This window comes from Myxocyprinus asiaticus, chromosome 46, assembly GCF_019703515.2.
Source record: "Myxocyprinus asiaticus isolate MX2 ecotype Aquarium Trade chromosome 46, UBuf_Myxa_2, whole genome shotgun sequence".
Taxonomy (NCBI): Eukaryota; Metazoa; Chordata; class Actinopteri; order Cypriniformes; family Catostomidae; genus Myxocyprinus; species Myxocyprinus asiaticus.
Window position 1 is genome coordinate 14,194,027 of NC_059389.1, and position 20,419 is coordinate 14,214,445.

General features: G+C 37.9%; 1 protein-coding gene across 1 annotated transcript in view; it reads left to right on the forward strand.

Annotated features, from left to right (window-relative positions):
• The window catches only part of LOC127436261 (protein O-mannosyl-transferase TMTC3-like), a 47,699-nt gene that overhangs the window by 2,423 nt on the left and 24,857 nt on the right, over positions 1-20,419 (forward strand). Inside the window, exons 4-7 of the mRNA XM_051690307.1 lie at positions 7,004-7,103; positions 10,640-10,755; positions 13,932-14,104; positions 19,609-19,861. Coding sequence (XP_051546267.1) covers positions 7,004-7,103; positions 10,640-10,755; positions 13,932-14,104; positions 19,609-19,861 — 642 coding nt within the window. The remainder of the gene's footprint in view (positions 1-7,003; positions 7,104-10,639; positions 10,756-13,931; positions 14,105-19,608; positions 19,862-20,419) is intronic.

Here is a 20,419-nt window from a genome sequence, read left to right on the forward strand (position 1 = left end):
TGTACATTGTGACATTATTTTTATGACACTCACAGATATATTCTTATTACCACAACATAAAAAAAGATATATTATTTAAATTAAGTATTTATACATTATAGATGAACTCCCTTGGTACAACCTTTCATTTTTGCTTATTTTAATTTAGAAAATTGTAGTAGTATAACATCTTTTTACTGTAATACAGTAAAAAATTACTGTTATGTAATGATCATCATTTAAACACTGGGAATAGTAAAAATAAAAAAGTGTCTTGAGATGTCTTCACCGGTCTCTGTGACAGCTCTAGACTCTGTAAACAGCAAATAAAAATGTGTCCGCGGACCATGGTCTCTGACGATTTCGATCTTTCAGTCATTTTGCGTGTTCTCATAGTACTAGTACTGTATTGCAGCGAATTATTCCAAGTGTATCTGTCTGCGTCTTCCAAGACTACAAGGAACACCCACTTCACGACATGCCCACTACACGTAACGCCCCCCTTGGATCATCAAGCGATTCTATTGGCTACAAGTACTTTTAAAATCCAATGCAATCGCTGTGATTCATTTTCTCTTAACTCTTTAAATATAACAAAGAATAACGTTTAAATTATGTTACATACCATATTATTAATTGGAAGATATAAATGGTAAACTGAACTTGTAGTTTTGTGGAAGTGCTATTTACTCTATTTCTGAAGGTGTTTGTACAATTTCTGCTTGTTCAATAATAAAAAAGATGTAAATGGTAAGATACACATTTATCTGTTCTGTTTTCTCCAGTTAGCCTACAAGCTAATTGGTTAGCCTATTAGCTTAGCATAACGCTAGCGTCTCCTCTTCACTTTCATTTAATTTCTCCTCACTGTCGCCACCTAGTGATACGGCAGTACAATTGAATTCAAAAGAACTTTTAATTTGTGATATATTGAATGATTTTACAAGCTTTTCATTTTTTAAATCTTTGTGGTTATGGTTAGGTTTAGAGTCATTGATAGGTGAAGGTGTATGGTTGCTGCGGAACTCCAAATAAGCACAACAAACAATGTATGATTGTGGCCTCCAACTGTTCCAAGACTTCAGATTTCGCTAGTTATCTGGAAGGGGCGTAACTTGTAGTGGGCATGTCTTGTAGTAGTCTTGCAGGACGCAGACAGACCCATATCAATTATTGAGGCTTACTGCCATTTTTAAGCCAAGATGTCTGTTGATGGCGCTATTTTGCTGCTGTCGTGTCAAACAACTGTTTCTGCACGATGCCCGTCTCAGTGAAGCTCATCGGTTATATTTGGAGTGCAGGGTTTTGGAAAGAGGGGTCATGGCTAATTCAACGGCTCAGTCTCGTGGAAGTAGAATGACTGAAATCGCTTACAGCACCTTTAAGAGTCCTAAAAATAATGCCACGATGCAAAAAAATCTTAAATCTTTATTTTCTTTATGCAAAATATAATTTCATCTTTTTCAAATTTAGATTTGGGGATAAATATAACCAGGATATTTTCTTGACAGGTTTTGTGAGGATAATGATTTTACTTTTATATGTATTTGCACAAAATTGCATAATGATGTGGCATTTAATTCATACAAAACTTCATTCACACACATTTCTTTAGTTGCTAAGCAAGCCCTGGTATTTTCTTCAGGATATACAAATCATTAAAGAGCAACTATTATGGTTTTTCAAATATGACCTTTCATGTAGTGTGTTATATAGCTGTTTGTGAACATAAAAAAGTCTGCAAAGTTTCAAAAATCAAAGTGTACGACAAATGGAGTTATTGACTCCCAAAAGAAAGAAACGATTCTGAACACCTGAAACGTCGTTAGTAATTCCAGAGTTACTTCCTGTACTAACCAACGTAATTTGGTAACAAAAAACCTGCCGCTGGTCTTCATTGGCTGCTCTCGAACAGCTTTGACCCGCCCTCAAACACTACACTAAGCGGTAGACCAATCACAACAGACTTGGACATCTGACCAATCAGAGCAGAGCAGGCTCTCTGAAAGGAGGAGTTTAGAATGAATCCTTTAGAACGGATCATTGAACGAGTCGTTTTTGACTCTGGGGAAAAAAAAAAGGTAATGCTGCAATTTAAATTATGAGCAAATTAAAGTGTTTTTTGACCTTGAGTGCATGTAAATCTATTGTATGAGACCTTTAAAACAAAATTAGGCACGTTTAAAAACCATAATAGCTGCTCTTTAATAGTACAGTTTGGTGCATGCACGACTAGGGCCAGTGGAATAAGTTTCTTCAGCTTTCATGCAACATACTGGAGCAAACTGCCTTGGTGATCGCTTAAGGATTGTGCCTTGTGAAGTTAGAAGTTGCAACCTCTTGGTTACCAATCTCTAGGCTACACCACCCTCCTCTGTTTGCCTCATACAGGGCCGTGTTAAGCCTCCCCAGTGCCCTGGGCTAGCTCATGAATATTAATTAGGTCACATGATCTTCAGCTCTACACAGGTTAGTAGAGTCCTCGCCTCTACCATCCACCCCAATGGAGCAGCCGCTGCCATCCGCCGGGGGATGGAGGAGCCCGACTGCCTGAGAGCGGAGAAACAGCCACCGACTGCGAGGGGCACCTAACCGACCGGCTGGAGCGGTTAGGGCTGCTGCCTGTAACTCTCTCTCTGTCGCACTGCCGTCTCCGATCGCCTTTATCCCTCTCGGGCTTCATCAGTCTAATTAGGGGCCGGGTGTGTGGAATCATGACCCGGCCCCACCCTCCGCCCTGCCACAGACACTCATCACTATCATCAAACTTAAAGTGCCCTCTTCATGATCTTCTTGAAAGCAAGCCCTCAAATAAGTCTTTGAAACCCAAAAGGTGCAGGGGATCGTCGTGCTCTGTTTACATTGTCATGGTACAGTTCAGTCTGTTATAATTCACTGACGTCCTCAGCTGATTTTGATTAGGCTGATCTCCGAAAACAAACGCTCTCTGGTTTAAGGGTGAATTCAGTTCTAAGCGCTAAGAGTATGGAGCCAATTGAGACCGGTAATGCATAAAAATACATATCTTTATAATGTGAACCAACATCCTCATGTGATTTTATTTTTTATTTTTTTTCTATGTTAAAATAATGTCTCATCACAGAGATAATTATAGCCTTCAGTAAGCAAGCCATTTGTAGGTTGATTTCCTGCATAGAATGTAAACACTGGCTCTGTAGCACTTTCAAACTTTGTTCCCTTAGTTTGAGTGATGTCAACTTTTGACTCAACCTATTGCATGACTTTGGGGCGGGAGTACCTGTAATACACCGTTTATCTGTGAATTTACTTGTTTTTGCAAACAATAGCAGACTAAGTGTGGCAAGAGCGTTCAGGAAAACTGTTTAGAAATAATAATAATTTTTGTACAGAATTTGGTGGCACCGGAGGTGCCCTAGTGGCAGGGCCCTGGGATGCAGCCCATGTTGCCCATTGGGTTAACGCGGCCCTGGCCTCATATGCCTCTGTGCGAAATTGTTACTGTGTTGAAAGTCTTTCGGAAAAATTATATGCTCAGTTACTTCATTTGTGATTTACTCTTCTCCTTTTTTGCCTGAGGAAAACAGACACGCTGCATTGACATAATTGAAGTGTCTTTGCATTTGCCGCCTCATGGTGGTGGTAATAGACAGAGTTTGCTGTCCCAGTGTGCATTGCATGTAAACAGTAGAACATTACCATAGAAACTCTCATTGAAATTGAGCCTCTTCCATTGCAGTTAATATTTGTTTTATGTTCCTAATGTTGACCTTTACCCTCTAAGCAAGTGATCACTTGTATGAAGTTCACAAAGGGCTAAATACTTGGAGATGGTGAATAAACAAAGACTTTGGTTAACTTTTATGTTGCAGTACACTATCTGATTAAACAACAATTGGAGGAGTGGAGGAAGTTTATCAGTTAAGGATCAGGGCTGCTGGTGAAAAGGTTGGGTTTTCAGTTCCAGTGATCTTAAAGATCTGAAGGATTATTCAGATCTCATTTATGTTGTATAACCATTATGCCTTCTGGCACAGCCCTAAACTGTACCACAGAGACTGAGTTTCTCCAATTGATTTATAGTAAGTTGCTGTGCATAAAAATTGCTGCATCGTTGCAATGCAGCAACAGTGGTTACTGTACACCTGGTCTAATGCCATAACTAGTCTGTATTTCCATTGGTCTAAAAATCATTCTTCAACCAGGTAAAATAGTTGATTGCACTAACTATAGGCTGTTTGCGGTTGTCAAGCAGTGCAGCAACTTGACACATTATTATAGAATGTGTGGCCACAGGTGTGAGTTTATAGTCATTTTGCCATGGCTTTGAATGTGGTCAAACAGAATTCAGAGTGAACTATGTGTGGAGGTTATTACGATAAAATATTTGTTTTATAAGAGACGTCACAGACAATTTTACGGCAATTAATTTACGGCTCTCCCAGTTCATTTGGATGGTATTCACAAACCATGATTTACTGTTGTAATATGCTAGTTGACCGCTACGCTCTCTCTTGTGGTAAAGCCGTGGAGGTTGGTATCTCTGAATAAAAGAATCTGATGTCACGTTAAAAATGCTGAATTAAAAAAAAACGGCGTAGAACCATGAGTCAGGGGGATCTTTTCTGCTGTAACTGCAAAAAAAAAAAAAATTGTTCTTACTGAGTATTGTCTTATTTTATGGGAAAAATATATAAACAAACAAACAAACAAAAAATGTCTTGAAGCAGAATTGCATAAAATATTAAAGAGAGAGTTCACCCCAAAAAATGAAAATTCTCATCAATTACTCACCCTCATGTTATCCCAGATGTGTATGACTTTCTTTCTTCTGCTGAACACAAATTAAGATTTTTAGAAGAATATCTCAACTTTGTAGGTCCATGCAATGCAAATGAATGGTGGCCAGAACTTTGAAGGTCCAAAAAGCATATAAAGGCAGCATAAAAGTAATCCATATGACTCCAATGGTTTAATCCATTGCTTCAAAAGTGATATGATAGGTGTGGATGAGAAACAGATCAATATTTAAGTCCTTTTTTACTATTAATTATCCTCCCTGCCCAGTAGGTGGTGATATGCACAAAGAATGTGAATTGCCTAAAACAAGAGGAGGAGGATGTGGAAGTGAAAGTGAAATTGGAGATTTATAGTAAAAATGACTTAAATATTGATCTGTTTCCCATCCACACCTATCATATTGCTTTTGAAGCTATGCATTAAACCCCTGGAGTCATATGGATTAAATTTATGCTGCCTTTATATGCTTTTAGGACCTTCAAAGCCTGGTCACCATTCAGTTAAATTGTATGGACCTACAGAACTGAGATATTCTTCTGTCTCTTAAGTGTTGTGTTCAGAGAAATTGAACATAATTTGATGGGGTTTATGCATGAAACATGAAAAAAATTATTTGCCAATCGAGTAAGAAAAATAAATGTATTTTCCCTTTTAAGCATAAACGTTACTAAATGTTCATAGATTTCAGAGTTCATAGATTGAGTACAGAGTGGTTATTTGAGTTACCGTAGACTTTATCAGTTTGAACCAGTCTGGCCATTCTCTGTTGACCTCTCTCATCAACAAGGAGTTTCCGTCCACAGAACTGCCCCTCACTGGATATTTTTTTTTGTTTTTGGCACCATTCTGAGTAAACTAGAGACTCTTCTGCGTGAAAATCCCAGGAGTTCAGCAGTTACTGAAATACTCAAACCAGCCAGTCTGGCACCAACAATCATCCATGCAATTATCTAATCAGCTAATCGTTTGGCAGCAGTGCAGTGCATAAAATCATACAGATACAGGTCAGGAGCTTCAGTTAATATTCACAGTGATTCGGACTGTGGTATGATTGTTGGTGCCAGACAGGCTGGTTTGAGTATATCTGTAGCTGCTGATCTCCTGGGATTTTCATGCACAACAGTCTCTACAATTTACTCCGAATGGTGCCAAAAACAAAAAACATCCAGTGAGTGGCAGTTCTGTGGATGGAAATACCTTGTTGATGAGAGAGGTCAACAGAGAATGGCCAGACTGGTTTGATCTGACAAAGTCTACAGTAACTCAGATAACTGCTCTGTACAATTGTGGTGAAAAGAATAGCATCTCAGAATGCTATTCTGAGGTGCGGGTTGGTGCTGTTTTGGTGGCACAAGGGGGACCTACACAATATTAGCCAGGTGGTTTTAATGTTGTGGCTGATCGGTGTATATTAAGTGCTATATATACCCAGAAAGTTGTTCCTTGTGCTTAAATGGTGCTTGTTTAACAAAACCAGAGTAAATTATTTTTGCGGTTGTTGTTATAACATCATATATTCTATTCATGGGACAATGCCCACATCCCCTGATGAAGCATTCATTCTACTCACCTGCATACTTTACAAGTTTTACCAGCCGAGAAGTACATCCTTCATCAAAAGCAGTAAATACTCTGACAGTACACGATTTCGGATGCAGCTACTTTGTCATCAAAATTTATTTTTTTAGCATATGGCCATCCTCCTTTGAAGCTACTGTCCATGAGAACATTGCTATGCAACAAAAATGTGTGCTGTGCAGTAATATGGAGAACAAGTGTTTTGTCTCATAGCTTTTACTATATTTTGGATTATAGCATGGCTGGAATGCTACATCGACCAATCAGCACCCAGGACTGGAATGATCAATTTTAGAATTATAATTATTTAACATATAATTAATATACAATTATGTGCAATATTTTCAGCACAAGTTCTCACAGATGGCACAAGGGAAAAATAATTTCTGCTTCACAAATTATGATTGATTGCTGAAAACTGGTTTCTCTTGCACCTGTCATATGATTTTGTGTGACACTTCATGGCATAAACTTCCCCATTCAAACTGTGGCTGCAGCATAATCATATACACTGCTGTAGAAACATGCTTTAGACATCAATCAACATTGTCTGACATATTTACTTTACGACCACAAATTTGATCAAATGACATTCTGCAAGTGTTGAGAGATATGCACATCAGGGTGTTGAAAGGTTTAATCACACTATTTTGTTTTGCGCTTAAAGGTGACTGGTGTCGTCGGCAGGGCCGAGTTGCTATCTTCCATATTCCTGTTGGCTGCTTTCCTGGCGTACACCAAATCAAACGGCACATATCACTCCATTGGTAAGTGTTGCCATCACCACAATGTAATCCATGCATGCGTACACACACATGCACACCACAACAAGTTCAGTCCTAGGACATAACGCGCAAGCTGCAACTTGCCTCTCATTCGAAAGCGCACCACGATCCCCACCCAGAAGTCTTAAGTACACAGATCTACTTTCACAGATCTATCAAAGTGGTATGTGTTATTTCTGAGTTGACACACTCTCAACAACAATTATTGCATTGGAGCTGATGGCAAACTCCCATTGTAATTATTGCATTTCTTTTAACAGATGGTTAAGCCCCATTTTTGTTCTTGCCTTGTCCATGGCGTGATGACAAGCAATGTTTTTTTTTCTGTTTTCTTATTTTTATGTCTTTTCTTATTTCTTAAATAAACTGTCACCTTAATTTTAAGGTGTAAAATTTGGGTGCATGAAAGTTGATGGGTGAATAGTGCATGCAAATGTTGCGTTAAGTCCTTAGACAATGTTATTTGCATATTATGACCCGTATGGCTCATATCTCTGGTGGCGGGGTTTTGACTTTTGTGTTCAACATTCTTATTCTGGTATGCTCTTATGATTTGAATCTCACAAAGACTTGTGTGACAGTATTCCATGGTCATTCAATGAAGATGAAGCCAAGGGTCACCCATGGCACACCAGATCTAATAAAATGTTAAAGATGCATGAAGAAAAAACAAGTTTTACACTGATAGAAATGAACTAGAGAAGGAAAGATCATCAGGAAAACTTTAGGTTGCTTGAAAAAGCCTAGTCTGAAAGTTTATTGATAGAATGCTTAGCTAGGCATTGCTAACATGATTTATCATGTTGCTAGCGTGTTTTAAACTTAACTAGACATTGCTAGCATGTTTTAGCATGTTGTTAGCATGTTGAATTGCTAGGCTAGTCTTTTGCATTTGGTTGCTAGCCAGTTACCAGGGTGATACTAACAAGGCTCCTTGCTAGCCTGAGTCAAATGACCCAACCCGGAATTCTCTACGATATCTCTGCACCAGAACATGTTTTTGCTACTCTGTTGCTAGGGTAACCCCATCTGGTTACTAGGCAGTTACCAGGGTGATACTCAAAAGGCTCTTTGCTACCCTGAATCAAATGAATGAAACTGCAAGTCTCTATGATGTTCCGGTGCAGAGATATGTGATTTGTTACTTGGTTGCTAGGGTAACCCCATCTGGTTGCTAGGCAGTTACCAAGGTGATACTCAAAAGGCTCCTTGCTACCCTGAGTCAAATGATTGAAACCGGAAGTCTCTACGATGGTCTGGTGCAGAGATATTTGATTTACTTGGTTGCTAGGGTAACCATATCTGGTTGCAAGGCTGTTAACAAGGTGATTCTCAAAAATCTCCTTGCTACCCTAAGTCAAATGAATGAAACTGGAAGTCTCTGCGATGTTGTGGTGCAGAGATATGTGATTTGTTACTTGGTTTCTAGGGTAACCCATCTGGTTGCTAGGCAGTTACAAAGGTGATACTCAAAAGGCTCCTTACTACAATGAGTCACATGAAACCGGAAGTCTCAACGCAGTTCTGGTGCAGAGACATGTGTTTTGTTACTTGGTTGCTAGGTTAACCCCATGTGGTTACTAGGCAGTTACCAAAGTGATACTCAAAAGGCTCCTTGCTACCCTGAGTCAAGTGAACGAAACCGGAAGTCTCTGCGATGCTCTGGTGCAGAGACATGTGTTTTGTTACTTGGTTGCTAGGGTAACCCCATCTGGTTGCTAGGCAGTTACTAAGGTATATTCAAAAGGCTCCTTGCTACCCTGAGTCAAATGATTGAAACCGGAAGTCTCTATGATGTTCTGGTGCAGAGATACCGATCGTAGTGATTTTGAATGGAAGTCAATGTGTTTTGGTTGCTATGGTGCTCTAAATGGTTGCTAGGGCATAGCCAAGTAATTTCCATGATGATACTTGAAGACTGATTGCTCACCCAAGTGAAACAAGCCAACTCTCATGTCTCTAGGACATTTTGATCCGAAGATATCACTCTCAGCCATTTTGAATTGAAGTCTATGGGGATGGTTGCTAGGGTGCCGTAAATGGTTGCTATGGTGTGTTTATGCCATTTCGAAGATGATACTTGAAGACAAATTGGTAGCCAAAGTGAAATGAGCCCACCCTCATGTCTCTACGACATTCTGATTGGGAGATATGATCCCCCAAAATTCAGAGTCTTGGCATAGTAGGAAAAAAACATAATTGGCGAGACCCTTGCCATAGTATCCCTATGGGGCATTTTTGGGCAGGTTTTACCCCACAGTGGTTCATTTTACCCCCAATCTCGTGTAATGCTCCAAAACGGCTTGCTAGGCCATATGAAATGAGTCCACCCACATGTCTCTACGAAATTCTGATCCAGAGATTCGTCGCATTGCAAAGTCTATGGGATTTTTCAAGTTTTTTGCCCCCCAGGGGTGCACCGTACCCCACCATCCCTTAGACAGCACAGGTGTCATAAATAGGCCGGTGAATTTGACACCTCATTTGTGGGTCTATGACAAACAATGCGGGATAAGTTAGGTGCCGAAATAATAAGGGAAGAATAATAAGTATGTGAGATTATAATAGTGATGCTTTGCTTCGCAAGCACCACTAATTATGTTTTTAAAAGCCAACCTAATAATAATAATAAGCTTAAGTAGTAGATCAGTAAGTTGGCTATTTCAAGCCAACCTAATAATCATTTTAAAAAGTACAGTGAGGTTCATAGAGTTCACCTGTAAAAAAAAAAAAATGCTTATTTAGGAATTTTCTAATTTAATTTAATTGTTTTTACTTCAAATTATATTATACATTTTTTGATTTTTCAAAATTTCACAATCTTGAAAAATTTCTGTTTATTTCCAGGTTTAAATTAGATTGCATGCTATGTTAACCTTTAATCATTGTTGTGTTTGCATGTGTAATTGGTTCTTACATGCAGTTATTATGTTTTATTTGTTTCGAGAGGCTTTTGGAGATTTGGAGATGTTTTTGTACTCTAGGATAATTTATTTTTGTAATGTAATAAGTTTTGTTTGCTTTGCTGTATCAAAACAAAAATGTTCTCGGTTACAGGTGACATGATTGGGAACAAAACAAAAGCAGTTCTTCAGAGCCACCTTAACACCCAGAGATATATAATGTCAAATCAGAAAAATAAGGAAAAAAAGGCTCAAGCTTTTTTGAGATTTTTCAGCAGTTGCTTAGGCTTAGAGTCTCAGAATGTATCATCATTAAAATATTTGAAAAGATTTATTTTACAATGATACCAAACACTTGACCCTCCTCGATTTTTCTTTTCTTTTTTTTTTTCTTTTTTTTGTCGTCGAGTTATAAGCCTTTCATTTTGGGTATGCCACTGAAACAAGAAATCTTTAAAAATACCCTCAGAGCTTCAGGGTTAAATGTTTTATTTGACACAATAATGTACTTACTGTAAATTCTGATTGATGAGTATTTTTCAGCGCCATGGTACTTTTACAGATGTGTGTACTGGTTTACTGGATCATAAATTAACCCAGACATTTCACTTTCAGTGTGGACCCCCATTATTTTAACTGTGTTCCTGGTTGCCATTGCCACGCTATGCAAGGAGCAGGGGATCACTGTCATCGGGATATGCTGTATTTATGAGGTGTTTGTTGCCCAAGGGGTAAGAACCACATTTATTTATTACCTCATAAATAAAGGATCTGTGATTCACACTATGTAAGGATTTAATATGTCAATAGGGTCTGTTATTGGGTCTTGGATCAAAGGCTTATTTGCAAGAAACTACAAAAAAGACAACTATATTGCTTTTAGTGGAAGCCATAAAACATGGTTCTCTTTTTGATATTAGAAGCCCTATTTTCTTGGCAGAAAGATAGAGGGAGGAAGAAACTGTTTCCCAGATGGAAAGACTTAACACGTCTTTGCAGGGTACAGCCTCAAAAGACAGCTGTAGACATATTTGGACACTTTTGTCAGTTGGTGGCACTAGCCAGACAATTTGACATTCAATAAAAATTTGTCAAAACAAATCCAGAAAAGTATTTTAAAGAGAGTTTTATTAAAGAATAACCTTTACTAAAATATTCTGAAAGCATTGAGCAGATAACCAAGTTTGAGGTATCAGTGGGAACAAATTCCGGTGGTGTGTTGTACTATTGTGACGCACTTTCCACAAATGGGTTACAAAATTAGGCCTGAAATGTTTTTGAAAATTGGGATTTGTGCCTGTAATGTTTAAAAAAAAATAAAAAAATAAATGTATGTGACATTCATACAAGGTGCCAAAACATATTGGTTTTATAACAGTGTTCAACAATTGCATAACAAGTGCTTAATTGTTTTGTCTCACTGTGAAAGAATGAAACAGTTTTGAAAAACAACTTGCCCCTTATGTATCCTACCTAGTTTTCTGTTGATGTCTTGCAACTCTTGCCTGTCACAAGCTAATTTTCTGGTGTGAATATAAAATATTTTTGAAATCCAAAAGGGCATGTCTACTTTTGGTTTTTAGAGGCATTAACTGGGTGATAACCAATAGCTTATACAAGTTTCTTATCTGATATTGCATTCAATATCTTCTGCCTGAAAATAAAATAAAAAACAAGGGAAGAAGACATCATAACTATTTTGTAAGTGACAGTCGAGTTCATAACTTGAGGGAAACATCTCTCATTTCTTATAGCACTGAAACAAAACAGCATAGTCTCATAGTTTTCTTAACCACAAGTCTTACCAGATGTGAAATCACCCTATTTCATTTAAAATGTTCTGCAGAGTTTCAAAAAATCTAAATGTTTTGTACACTGACATTAGTTAGATGCTGTGCGCATTGCGTATCACAATCAATAAGCACACATTGCAGCCATGAAAGGGTCTTTTTTTTATGTTCTATATTGATTACCATGTTATTGTTCTCTGCTAGCAAAGATTAGCATCTAAATTTAAATATTAAAGGGATTGTTCACCCAAAAATACAAATTCTGTCATCATTTACTCCCCCCAAAAATGGTCATTTTAAACAAAATCACTTCACACTGCTCTTTTCAATACAATGAAAGTGAATGGTGACCAGGAGCTGTCAAGCTCCAAAAATGGCAAAAAGCACCATAAAAGTATCATAAAAGTAGTCCATGTTACTTGTGCACTAAATTCCAAATCTCCTAAAGCCATATGATAGCTTTTTGTGAGGAACAAACCAAAATTTAAGTAGCAATCATTTATGAGACACATGAGAACCAATGGCATCATTGATGTCAAACCTGGTGTGAAATGTTTCAATGCACCATATCTGATTATGCTTGAACATGACGGAGATTTGAACTGTGTAGACGATTATCCTTTTTTTTTTTTTTTTTTTTTGTCACGCAAAGATATTATCTGTGGCTTCAGAAGACTTTATATGTACTTTCATGGTGCTTTTTGTCATTTTCGGAGCTTGACAGCTCTTGGTCACCATTCATTTTTATTGTATGGAAAAGAGCAGTGTGAACATTCTGCTAAATTTCTACTTTCGTCTTCGGAAGAAAGAAAATCATTCAGGGATGGAACAACAAAAGGGTGAAAAATAAAGATGGAATTTTCATTTTTGGGTGAACTATTCCTTTAAGTAAAAGCCATTTCAAAGACCCAGTGTGTTTATTTGATCTTTATTTAATCTTGTCCATTAGTGGTTGGATGTACGGCGGTTCCTTTGCTCTTTTGAACGCCTACCATGCCCTTTGTATTATGCAATTAAATTTTACATAATGGACTCTGGCATAATCCTCTTATGTGTGCTCGCTCCTAAAAGGGAATGAATATAAGCAGCTGTTGTTTCTAAAAAGATCCCGAGGTCTGTGGCTCTTTGCCTTGGACGAATCGTTGCTCAGTTCACCCTGTACGCAACTTCAGCTATGCCTCTAATTCAACCCTTATGCATGAGCAGCTCATGAACTTTGATGTTCCACTGAAATACATGTAGCTTAAGTAATTACTGTAATCGGCCTAAGGTGTTACACGCACAACAATTAAACGATAATGTATTAAATGTAATGTTGATCTAATGTGTCCGGTGCAGAGCTAATGTGGCGTGTGAGTTTTGTTGCAGCATCATCTTATATAGCACTTACTCTAAGAAGTATCTTTCTTGGTCAGAGCTGCGACCTAGTGGTTAGCACAATGTCCTCCATTGAACCGTGGTGCTCATTTGGGAGATGTGGCTTTAGATCTGCCCTGTGCTCTGTCCCGATCTTCTCTCTTCTTTTATTATCAATAAAAAAAATTTTTTATTGGAGTAATAGGTTTTTGTGGTGTTTGATATAACTTTAAACTATAGAACTTGCAAAGTGATTGATTCATGTTCTATTTTTTGGTTAATAAATGGAGAACAAATAAAGGAATGATTAGGACAGATGAAACGTGTTGCCAATAATTTTTTTTTTAGTTTTGGTAATATATGGGTTGTTTATATTCTTCAAGCAGTTTTGGTAAATTTTGTTTTACTTGGAAGTGTTATATTGTCATAGAAAATGACAATATTCTGAATAAATATTAACTAGCTTGAATGACACAGTAAAAAAAAAAAAAAAAAAAAAATCTATCTATGCAACAGAGTGGAATACACATTGTGCACATCTTATAGTGTCATTTGGGGCTAAGCCCCCCCCAAGATGGAAATCCTAGAATTGTCCCTGTCCCTAAACCTAAGAATGAGCGATAGCGATAGTTAATAATTATGTGATTGAAAATGATTTATAAAATATGACTTGTATCATAACTGTATTATGTAATCATTTAATATATATATATTTTGGTTTCTCATTCTTGTCAATTGTTTTTCCTCTTTTTTTCATATAGTTCACTCTGCCCTTGCTGTTTGACACCTTAATTCAGGTGTTGAGAGGGAAAGACGGATTCCCTTATGCTGTTCTGCAGACCCTGCTGAAGCTCATTGTTCTGATCATCAGCACACTCCTGCTGGTCATCATCAGGGTGCAGGTCATTCAGTCCCAGCTGCCAGTGTTCACCAGGTGAAATCACAGCCAAACTGATTTTTCCCTTGGCTAAATATTACTCTTGTGTAGAATAAAATTTGTTTGCAAGCCATAGTGATGTCCGATGTGAGAGCGAATCATTCTTTTTAGCTGCTGCTTTTCAGTGAATCAGTAAAAAAAGAATCAAAAATCCATCTGAATTTGAGTAACTTTTTAAAAAGTCTTATCCAGTAATCACAAACAACTGGAAAGGTCACAGAACTTCATTGGTGAAAAGTGTGGGAACCTTGCGTTCGAAGCCATTGTGAAATAGCTGATAAACGCAGACCTGAGACCATACATTCTATATTGCAAAGAATTTTGCAAAGCGGTTTACATTTTTTTTTTTTTTTTTTTAAATAAGTAAATGTCCTGGAAAATAATAATTTGTCCTGGAAAATATTTTAGTATAATAAAACAGTTTGACTGTGTCGCTAATAAGGTTTTTGTTACATGTACAAAAACATGGTAACAATCGGGTGTCTGGATAGGTGTCAAATACACATTTGTATCATTTTGGCATCACTGCCGGCTGCACGTTTTGAAACAACGGATGACTGGCGTAAACAAAGCCCTGTCACGTACGTTTCCTGCTCATTTGTGGTCATTTCTGCTTTTCTCCAACAAAATAGTTTAAGTATTGATATAGTGCAAAATGGGATTTTCGTTCCAAAAATTGGTGTTGTGTAACTACGAATACATTTGAGTTGTAAACTTTAGACATTGAAGACACTGTCGGGCCACTGATGTTTTTGAAAATAAATTCACACCCTGAGGTGCTAGCGTGGTGATGCGGCCTTTAGACTTTGGGATGCAAATTAATTTTCAGTAGTTCAGTGATCAGAGTCCACTTGTACCATGGTTACCACATTTAGGGTGCTATGTTTTCTGCGATGTGGACGGAATCACTGAATCCAGTCATAAAAATTGAATCAGCTATAAAATGCGGAATGTTACGGAATTTGACATATTTGGTACAAAAATTAATGTTTGAATGTATAATTAATCAGATTAAAATTGTGATATGTCCTAGTGTGATTCTTAAACTGCTAAAGGCTGTGATTTAATTAAATGTATATATAATCTGCATGTGCTGCGTGCTTCAAAATGAATTTGGGAAGCTGGCCGCTTATTCACTGGCAGCACAGAGTCATGAGGATGGTGTGCTTTGTGTGTGTTGTAGATGATAGAGAGCAGAGCACTCTGAAGCATGCAGCACATACTGATTATTAATTTATTTAAATAAATCAAAGCTTTTTGGGGTTTAATAATCAAACTGGGCCACATAGCATACTGCTAATCTGGAGGTGAGAAACTACCGTCAAAATCACACAAATGGAAAAAATAAAAGCTTGATTTAAATGGATGCGTAAAACGAGGAAAAAAAGATAATATATTACTACTGTATAGTAATTTTGACAACATTGGTTGAATATAAAATTCAGAAAAAATAAGCATCCAGTAACCACAATATACATCATGACCTCTTGTGTGTTTTTGCTTTAATATGTTAGGCACAGAAAATGTCCTGGAAAATTGTGCTGTAACACTGTTCAATGGAAAGGAGGCGAGAAATATAAATAATATTTTAATGAGAAACTGAACCAAAAGACAAATACACACAGGTGTCAGGCAGCTGCCCGTAACTCTCCCTCGCACTGCCGTCTCCGGTCGCCTTTATCCCTCTCGGGCTTGATCAGCCTGATTAGGGGCTGGTTGTGCAGAATCACGACCCGGCCCCGCCCTCCGCCCTGCCACATTCCTCCCTCGTTCTCTCTCGGGCTCCCCGGCTTGACGTGCACCCCCCCCCCCCCCCCCATCTGCCGACAGGTCATCCCCGCCTTCCTGGATCTGGGAGGGAACAAGGGGAGGGAAACAAAAAACAAAATAAAAGCGGTACTTGCACGCCGTTACGGCGATGGTACTAAATTAAAACACTATTTAAAAAGAGAGGGAAAAGGCCAACGTGGAGTGGCAGTGGGAGAGAGAGAGAGAGAAAAATTTACTCACCGGTTCTCCAATATGGCATAGCCTGGTCCTCGGCCACTCATTCAACGTCTAGCAGACGACAGCTGCACAAACCTGGACGGATCGGAGGCAGTCCTCTGGCCCCTGGCGGATGGCCACGGCTGCTCTGTTAGGGTGGATGGTAGTGGTGAGGACTCTACTACGGCGCATCCCTCCTCTTTCCCGGGTTTCGGCACCAGTTTAACACAGTTCAATGGAAAGGAGGCGGCGAGAACCGGCTTGATGATATAAATAATATTTTAATGAGAAACTGAACCAAAAGACAAATACACACAGGTGTCAGGCAGCTGCCCTTAACTCACTCTCTCGCACTGCCGTCTCCGGATCACCTTTATCCCTCTCGGGCTTGATCAGCCTGATTAGGGGCCGGGTGTGCAGAGTCACGACCCGGCCCCGCCCTCTGCCCTGCCCTCCGCCCTGCCACATGTGCCTTGAAAAGAGTGGGAAAACTGATATTGCTGCAAGTTGCTACTTTTCTGGCAACCAGCCTAAACTTAAACAGTAGCTTATTACTTAAAGCATCATGTTGCATTTGCCATCAAAAAACACCCCTTACCCAGGGCTTACTCACTGTAACGCACAACCTCTCATGTCTTAGTGCTTTATGATAATACACTGATTTATTGCTGAAGATTTGGTTTTAAACGAAAATGGTTAGTTTCTTTGCTAGACCCGAAATAGTGTCAATCATCAATGGGACAATGTGACAAATGAATGTAAACATGTCAGTGGTGTCATATTATGGGAAAATCGTTTTCTATCCAGTTTGTTAACCATCTGAAATGTTGAGGACTGTCTCGTCTGTGCCAGACCCAGAAGCACTATTGAAGAGGTTCTCGCATTGTGATTGAATCCTCCCACACTTCTACAAAATATGCGTCTTCAAAAGTCCAAATGCTTTGTATAAAAGAGAAGTATGCCATATACATAGACGTACTCCTTTTCTCTGATCATCACCGGTGAAGCTGATTGGGATCAGTGCGAAAAATCCCTTTGGATTTGTCACGGAAGCAATCTCTAATCCCCCAGACATAATCCACCGACTGTCTCCGAACGTCTGTAGTAGCTTTATCGCACTGCTCTCTGGAGACATAATATGCTAGATTAACATACTTTCTAAGTATATTTTGTCCCTGAGTTGTATTTTGGTATAATGTGATAATGCTGGAATGTCCCAGCCAAAACAAAAACATTCTTCTTCCAAGCAATTGGATTTATGACCGAGTTGTGAAAATGGTTTTATTGGGTTTTTAATACTTGCAGTTGGCTCTCCCACCCTTCAAACCTCTCTCCCAAAGCACACCCCTCTGTGAAAGCCAAGTGATTAACTTGAGTTTGTGTCCATTTCAAACATCGAAAATATTTGTGCTTTGGAAATTATTAGTTATTAGTTAACATAGGAAGTGTTTATAGGGAAAAATGAAAGCCGATGTCAAGGTTATTTGCTTTTTTACCTTTTGAAGGTTTGTTTAGTTAATTTAAGGACTGAATTTTAGTGGGTGGAAAAACAAAAGTCTGTTTCTATACTGCTGTAGCTGAACTGGTAGAGTATTGTGTGAACAACAACAAAGTTATGGGTTCAATTAACCAGGAATTATGCTTACTTATCAAATGTCTTGAAAACACTTTGTCATTTTTGATGAAGGCCTCTGCCAAATGAATAACTGTATAATAAATGAAACCAAAGTACAGCTAATGTTTGCCCTTGGTTTTAATGAAATCAGAATGCTTTCTCATTTCCTGTTAAATAATGGGTTCCCATAATCATTATTGTCCAGGGAGTAATGTTATTTAATTCAGTAAATACCACCATTTGCATTAAATGCTTGTGATTCAAAGAAAATGAGTAAAATCAACACTATTCTGTTTCGAGAGTCATGAGTCACAGTTTGTGGCCTGTTGCCACAAATCAGTCTTGCCAACTTGGCACTGGTGTTGTTTTGGTGACATTAAAGGGATAGTTCACTCAAAAAAAAAAAAAAAAAATAATAATTTACCAACATTTATATTGTTCTAGGCTGTCAGTCCCTAACATTCTTCCTTGCATCTCCTTTTGTGTTCCAGAGAAAAAAAAAAAGTAATACGGGTTTGGAACATGACTAAGTGTTGACAGATTTATTTATTTGTATTTATTTTTTTGGGGGGTGAACTGTCCCTCTAAATTTGGCTACTGTTTAGTGTGGCTTAGACCCTATTTATTCTCTCTGTTTGTACATGCATGTGGGACACGATGTGTTGCAGAATAGTGGTCATGGGCTAAATTATATCAACATAAATATTGAAAGTGTATATGGAAACGAAAGAAAAAGTTCTTTCAAAAAAGTTAAATAGCTGGGAAACATGGAAATCTTGCAGTATGTCGTCAGCTCATATATATATATATATATATATATGACAGATTGCATGTTAAATTCTATGCAGCAGTTCAGATCACCTTGAATGAACCTTTTTTAATGCTGTAGCATTATAGTGCTGTCATGAAGCTTGTTTCAGACAGATTCTTATTTAACTTAAACCCTAGAAATTGTTGTTTGAAGTTACATTTTTTTTATAGTTTAATTAAATTTTATCAGTAAAAAAAAACCTATCTAATCAAATTAATTAATAGAATTTATTAAATGAAAACAGAGCAATTACTTTTCAACATACCATTGCATTATTCTTTTATTAAATGAAGAGCATCTACACTAATCCTTACAGCACAATCCAAAACCCAAAATTGGAGTTTTTTGTATTTTTATTTTTTATTTTTTATTTTTATTATTATTATTTATTATTTTAGTCAAATACAGTGCTGCACAGTAGAGCATCACAGTATTAATGAAAGTCTTGCTTGAGATATTGCTTAAATATAATGTAATTATTATTGATATATTATTATTATTATTATAATATTACTACTACAATAAATATAACATTTTACTATACATAAGTAATATATTTCTGTCACTTTTTTTCAATTTCACAGTCTAGTTTAACTGGCGCTTTTATTTTGGCCTTTTGATGCGATTACTGTATGAGCAGCTGCAACTTACTGTGGAAACACGCAGCTCATGTAGGCCATTTGTTTAATTATGTCTCATCCTTTTGTGGTTTAATCATCACATTAGAACATATCAAGATTTTAATTTGATTAATTGTGCATTTATACATTAATTTCATCCCAAAGGTGTCAAGTTCCATGACATTCTACGTTTTATAGTTAATTCCATTTTTACTGGATTCCGTCTGTGTTTTCCGCAACGCAGAAATCATAGGGCCCTCGCTGACACTTCAGGAATGAGTGGCCAATAAAAGCCAAAAAGGCAATAATTCCCCCCCCCCCCCAGCTAATTGATTAATTGATTTGGTGAAACCCTTTTTCTTATCTTTGTTTCTCTTATCAATTACCCTGTCCAAACTGTCTAGTGCTGCTTTTAACAGATGTCTCATATGGTGCAAGAACTCATTAATTCTTTCCTATCTCTCATTAGGTTTGATAATCCAGCTGCCGTGAGCTCCACCCCAACCAGACAGCTGACCTTCAACTACCTCCTGCCAGTAAACGCCTGGCTGCTGCTCAACCCCTCTGAGCTGTGCTGTGACTGGACTATGGGTACTATTCCCCTAGTGGAGTCATTGCTGGACCCGCGTAACCTGGCAACGCTGGTATTTTATGGTTTATTGTGCCTCCTGGCCCATCACAGCCTGTGGTACGCCCACAACTCTGCCAAGATTGTTATTATGGTAAGTTGGTGGGAGGAGCTTATTGGAAATTTGATTACATCTAAATCGATGTTTGAATGAAAAGAAATGGAGCTTAATGGGTTCCATCTGTTCCAAATTTTCCAAAGCCGCATTACTTTCTTTTATCCGTTGAACACAAAAAGAGATGTTAGGCAGTACGTTAGCCTCAGTCACCGTTTACTTTCATTGTCTGGAAAAATATGCAATGAAAGTGAATGGTTACTAAGGCTAACATACTTGCTTAACTTCTCCTTTTGTGTTACAAGTCAGCAGAATTTTCATTTTTGGAATAAATATCCCTTTACATTTTTCTTGTGGTTTTTCAGTTATTTGTATATACATATAAAATCAGCCTGTCTCATTATCTGTTCTTGGATATTCCTGAAAAAACACAATGGAGAGACATTCAGGAATATTTTCAAAAACTGTCTGAAATAATAAGATGCCTTGGGCCTAATTTGCAGTCTGTCAGATAGAATTTAGGCTGGTTTTCATTGATTCATCTCAGAAGTTATGGCACGAGGCATTTTCCCAGAAACGGAGTAAACCTAGTCCTAA